At 46.3% G+C, this 6127-nt stretch overlaps 1 protein-coding gene across 1 annotated transcript; it reads right to left on the bottom strand.

Annotated features, from left to right (window-relative positions):
- Positions 1-2069: 2069 nt before the first annotated feature.
- On the bottom strand, positions 2070-5820 carry LOC128276372 (insulin-like growth factor-binding protein complex acid labile subunit). The gene is made up of 3 exons (XM_053014837.1): positions 4398-5820; positions 2494-3051; positions 2070-2435 (listed from the first exon to the last, which is right to left on the bottom strand). Exons 1-3 carry the CDS (start codon positions 5316-5318, stop codon positions 2070-2072), a joined length of 1845 nt encoding a protein of 614 aa, XP_052870797.1. The 5' UTR covers positions 5319-5820.
- Between the last annotated feature and the right edge of the window lie 307 nt (positions 5821-6127).

The following is a 6127-nucleotide window of genomic DNA, read 5'->3' as shown; positions in this document are numbered from 1 at the left end:
TTTTTGTCAGTGGACAGCGTTGATCATCGTACTTCTGTCGATGGCTCAATAATCAATGTTAAAAGTTCAACGTTGGGCGAAAATGAATTGACTACGTAGCTACGTTTTTATAGCTGAATGATTGCGCCGGTTTCTTATGTTGTTTGTGGTTATCTTGCCAGAAATGACTGGTGGTGGCGATGCAGAAACGGTTTGTTCTGCATTTCGTCCTGGAAATTTCGATTGAAAACGCTGCGACAGTACAAATGAAATTTGAGTCTTTCATGGAATGGGTCAAATAATGTTGAAATATGATCCAAATCCCCAGAGCAATCTTTAAAAGTGCTCTAAAAATCATCAAGTATTAGCTGAGAGCTTTTCCCATTTGTTTCAGTCAACTAATTTGTTTCACATTCCGAATGTTCCATGCGAGGGAACGAACTAAACAAAGACTGTTTAATTTTGAAGATTTGAGTCTCGCCAGTATCTTTTACTCAACTTAACATATTGTTACGATTTACAGTACTACGCTTAAGTTTCATATATTTGTTTGATTTCGATTGCAGAAAGCAGTACTTTTCTCAGAATGAGTGTTTTTTGGCAAGTTGGAACATTTGCGAAGAAAAAATCAATGAAACTGGGTTCTCATGTAAGAAGCGATCCATTTGATTACACGTTTTTCGCGAAGCTTACTGCCAACTCGTCTCTCATCTACTGGCTTTTTTTCTGCTCCGCCCAAACTTATCAGACACTCGCAAGTTACAGTTCATTAAATCGAAGTCCATCCAACAGTAAACAGGCCCAAAAGAGTTAGCAAAACAAACCGATATCTACGCTGGCGCTACGCTCCATCACGTTCTGTAACATAAGACAGGCACCGGAGAGGTTTGTGCAATGTCATGGATTGGGCTCAGTGGCCGCATTTCTTCTGACGCTTCGCCAAGCGTCCTTGAGGACAGCTCCAAGAAACCGGTGTCACAGTCCACTAATCGCAAAAGAAGCGCGAGGCCAACACTCCGACAATCTCGCCGGCAGTCTCGGACAAATGCAAACTGGCAGAGCGCATAATTTATTGCGACTTCACGAAAGTCGTGCTTGAAGTCGATGGACGTAGTTTTTTGTTTGCTTCAAACTACCGGAAAATGGTGCTCTCGTCCGTTTCCGGTGGGATTGATGCCGAGCACTTTGCACGCGCCCGCCTTAAGGAAAGAAGTATTTGGAAGCATAACTAGAAGTTTGGCTCGCAGTGAAGGTCAGAAATATTGCTTCACGCTTCGCCGGATTATGGTGGATTACAGGAAATGTAGGTCAACTGGTCGAATGATCTGCAAAATGCTTCGGTGAAAGATGAGGCTACAGACGAGTGTTTTTCGCACGCACTGGTCTTTCATCGGGACGGCGGATGGCAAACGATGTAGTAAAAACATCCGCGGCCTTTCCGTGACAATGGACATTCCACCTCTTATCGGACGTGCGTACGGTTACTACGGCTACAACGTAGGTTCCTAACCCACTCGCCGATAAAATAGCGTCGTTAGGTGCGCGACATTGTGAGGATGTGAAACCAGTTGTTGGGCTACGTCTGCAACAACAAGCCGACCGTTGATCAGTAGCACAGGAACAAGGAACTGCTGACAGTAAACCTCAATTCGTGATTTTGTTCTCTTTCTTTTCGACCATTTTGATAGCTGAAAGCAAAACTTTGCCTGTTGGCGGTGTCTTTCACTGCGAAGTCGAAACCACAACTCATATTTCACTACTTCTGTTCCCTATGTTTAGGACCCTACGTTGTGGCCAAAGTAACTTAGGTTCCAATACTCGCCACGGAAAAATTTTTAGTATCAGTCTTTACACCAAACAGAGAACAATCATGTGTTAGTTATTACTGGTCACTTTTATTAGGAAAAATATTGCGTTCTAAAGAGTACAGATAAGTACAATTGGTACAAACAAATATCAGCAAGGACGGAAGACATAAGACATCACTTTTCTACAAGCCCCACATTCCACGGACATATCACGACTGCATTCGACAGCAAACATTAATTTACCAAGCCTTTGCCATCGGAAATGGCTATACTGTGATACTGTTAAATCGTCGGCGTATACTGACGCTCGCAAGCCGCACGAGGAACAGGCAGAAAGAAATGGAAGCCACCAGGTGAAACGGGTGACAGACCAGTGGAAGCGGGGTGGCCAGTCCTGGACAGAGTGCCAGCAGCGTAGTGCTGCCGGGCGGCTTCGTGATCTTCGTGACTACTTACATGTTGCGCTAGGCGCCATTTTTCGCTCTGATGTTCCGAGTGCCGCAGCAGAAGTTGGATCAACTTGAACGCCCCAAACACGGCGATCGCGCCCGACATGAGCCAGATGATGGTTGATTTGGCGTCGAAATCATCCTGGATGGGGCGTGTGTCTACGTGTCCGTCGTGGAAAAACCGGTACCGGTGGAACTCCTACAACATAGCGTAAGATTCTTGAACTTGAAGGACTAAGCATAGTATCCTCACATACCGCATCATTGTCCGTAGGCCTCGCTAGTGGTTCAACGACGACGATGTCCCGTTGCTTGCCCCGATCATCGGTACACTCGATGCCGGTCGCCGTGATGATGTTGGCCGGATTCTCCACCACGTAGTTCTTGCCGTACACAACATTCCGGCTGTGGTGTATCAGTTCCTGCACCAGGAAGCGACAGTCCCAGGGGTTGCCGTAGAGTTCAACGTGGCTAAGGCTCTCCAGAAGCGAAGCGTTAACGCGCCGGAATCCATTGTGACTCATATTCAACACGCTTAGATTTATCAGTGGCCAAAGAAAACTGTCGTCGGTTAGCTGATTGTAGGCCAGATCTAGAGTGTTTAGCTTCGGGAGATCCTCGAACACGTCGCGCTCGATTTCGCTGATGGCATTGCGCGTGAGATTAAGTCGGGCAAGCCGAGAGGTGAAGGCAAACAGCTTCAGGCCGACGTAGTCCAGCTTGTTGTCGGCCAGGTTGAGCTCGTGAAGATTAGTAAAGTCTTTCAGCACATATTTGCTGACACTCTGAATGTGGTTGTTGCTTACGTTTAGTACCTTCGGTGGATGTTGGAAGGTGAGATAAGAGCGGAATGTGATTAGCATAGATTGAAGTTGCAGTGTACCATTATTCTGTGGAGAAGTAGAAACTGAAGATCATGGCCTTGTTTTTTAAAGTTCACAGTGATTTGCTATGTTTGCTAAACTAGTTAAATGTTTATTACATTGTAGCTGTGATCTAAACTACAGGGTTATCCATTTTGATTAATTTTAGTTTCGAAATCACAACCAGCCTTGCACTTTACAGTTTTCAAGTATATCTGTCAACCCAAGGGTCGAAGTTTTAGTAAAATGTCTGACATAAATCGCCCACTGATCTGAAGAACGAAGGCAATACGCCAATTAGCTTCTTTAGCAACAGACCGAAAACGCTTATTTTTCCAGTACAATTTTCTTCATCGACGAGGCACACTTTTCACTTGGTGGCTACGTAAACAAGCAAAATTGCCGCATCTGGCGCACTGAGAACCCTCAAGCGATTGAAGAGAGGCCGTTAAATCCAGAAAAAGTGATTGTTTGGGGCGCATTATGGGCTGGCGGCGTCAGAGGACCCTATTGTTTCGAAAATGACGAAGGCAGGACCACTATCGTCAATTCCGAGCGATATCGCCAGATGATAACAGTTTTTTTGGCCTACAATTGAAGATATCATAGAAGATATGTGATTTGTGGTTTTGATCTACTGCGCGAGAACTTTGATGGTCGTAGAATTTCTCGTCTTCGTGATGTGGATATGCCACCAAGATCATGCGATTTGACATCGTTGGACTTTTTCTTGTGGGACTACGCAATAGACCGTGTTTATGCTGACAAGCCTGCAACTTTCGAGCATTTTAAAAATAACATTCACCACCCGAAATATGCAAAAGAATTGAAAATTATCTTGTCAAAATCGACTGTTGCCATCGATCCCAAGGCGACCATCTGAACGATTTGGTATTGCACGCATAGTGGCAAAGTACAAACTTTATGAAAAAAAAAACTGTTTAAAACTTTTTTCTTCATGTGTTTAAAAAAAAATCTTTCTTTAAAGTAGCAAATTAATAACCCTTAACAAATGGTAAAAATTTAAAATATTCAAATTTCACTGCCTTTCGTTTAAATCAGTAAAAGAAACGGTAAACAGTTCAAATAATCGAAAGCAAATTGAATGATTAGAACAATAGTAGTTCTAGCTAATTAAAGTAGACAGCATTAAGCGTAGCATAGAATCCATTCAAATCTTTTTGTTTATTACAATTGAACTGTTTTAAAAAATGTTCAACTCAAAGTAATGCAAGATTAAATGCAGAACGGCACAATTTTAAGACTCAAGCAACTTTTCTCTGCCGATTGCTGCTTACCTCCAGATCGTACAGCCCCTTGAAGCTATTGTCCTCCAGCTGTTCGATGCGGTTGTAGCTCAGGTCCAGAACCCGCAAATCTCCGTTGGACTTGAAGCTCAGGTTACCAACGGCCGCGAGCTCGTTGCTGCTCACGTTCAGAAACGTGAGTCGCGGTAAGTTTGTCAGCAGTTCGGGTTCGAAAGCTGTCAGCAAATTACCCTGCAGCTGTAGCGACCTCAGGTGCCCATTGCTTTCGAATGCGTCGAGATGTATCGCGCGAATGCGGTTATGGTGCAAGGCCAGATGTGTCAGCTTTGTTAGACCTCTTAGCATACGTTCGTCGACCGCGGTCAGCAGGTTCTTGCCCAGATTCAAATACTTTAGTCCTGCGACCGGTTTGAATGTTCCTTCGGGTACTTTGTCGATGTAGTTGACGGCCAGATTCAGCTTCACGAGTGCCGGATAGCGCCGGAAGGACCCCTCGTCGATCGCACGGATTAGATTGCGGCGCAGGTCGAGCACCAGGAGCGTCTCGAGGTCGTAATCGCTCCACGACTTCACCGTCGTGAGGTTGTTGCGCGAGAGGTTCAACGTTTCGAGGCTCCGCAAACCGTTCAGCGCAAAGTCCTGCAGGTTGTTGACCCGACTGTCGCACACGTCGAGCGAGCGCAGATCGTTGAAGCGGACAAAGATCGCGTTGGGCAGCTCCTGCAGATAGCAATGCTCGATGCTGATGGCCAGCGGGTTCTGGTGGTGCTCGCGGATGTTGCGTAGGTCCTCGACGTAGCAGGCAGTCAAGGAGATGGATTCGTTCTGCTCGTTCACCTCGACGCCCGCTCCACCGTAGGGAACGGCTCGGACATTGCAGACCACACCAAGTAATGCGAGAAAAAACGCGGTCCCCAAAACGACGACCGGCACGCAGCTGTTGCGTCTCATTTTCTTCTGCCCAACGCGCGACACGGTCACGGTTATTGTCACACGAAACAAACACTGAAACTGCACGCCAATCGACCCACAAGATGCGCACACTCGTTCCGTCTTGTGTATTTACTTTCTTTTTCAGGTTATGTTAAACCACACCGATGCGACGAGTGGCCGAACCGCAAAAAAGGCGATAGAAACTTTAACAGTTTTGTACAAATTATTTAACACCGCACCAGCTGACGGTCGCTCCGATCCGTATTGTTGTGGGAACTTGGGAACTTGCGCAGTTTCACGTTGGTCGAAAACAGCTTGTCTCAAGTCGCGATGTTCGATTTTTGGTCCACTTTGTCTGGCCACTACAGATTTTCCTGCACCCGGGGTGTAATGTGCTAAGACTTCGCTTGTCCACCAGGATCTCAGTGGACACGCTGACGCCCTACGAAACCATCATGTAACGGAGGGAAAATGTTGATGAAGATGCGTACTTCTAGAGCTAAGGAGAAAGATGTCCGTTTGGTGGTGCGTTGGCAAAGACACTGCCACTGACCAGCTGTGGTGAGGAACTGTTCGCGTTCCGTGCTTCCGAGATGTACGGGGCTGGCCGCTTGTCCTCACGTTGTACGGAGTGATGTATTTATGGTCTGGCTACTGTGGTCACGCTGGTGAGCCGGGGATGCTGGGTGATAATGGCGATAGAAGTGTGTAGACCTATTTTTATGACGCGGCTTTGCATCGCGTTTGCTTGGCCATCAACCGGTGTGGGTGTTTCTTGAGTGGCTGTGCTCCTGGGGCGGTGATAAATTTGTCCCAACCCGATGTGT

Source organism: Anopheles cruzii, unplaced genomic scaffold, assembly GCF_943734635.1.
Source record: "Anopheles cruzii unplaced genomic scaffold, idAnoCruzAS_RS32_06 scaffold01049_ctg1, whole genome shotgun sequence".
NCBI classification, from domain to species: Eukaryota; Metazoa; Arthropoda; class Insecta; order Diptera; family Culicidae; genus Anopheles; species Anopheles cruzii.
The sequence above is the reverse complement of the archived record's forward strand: the minus strand, read 5'-3'. Positions and strand labels throughout refer to the sequence as shown.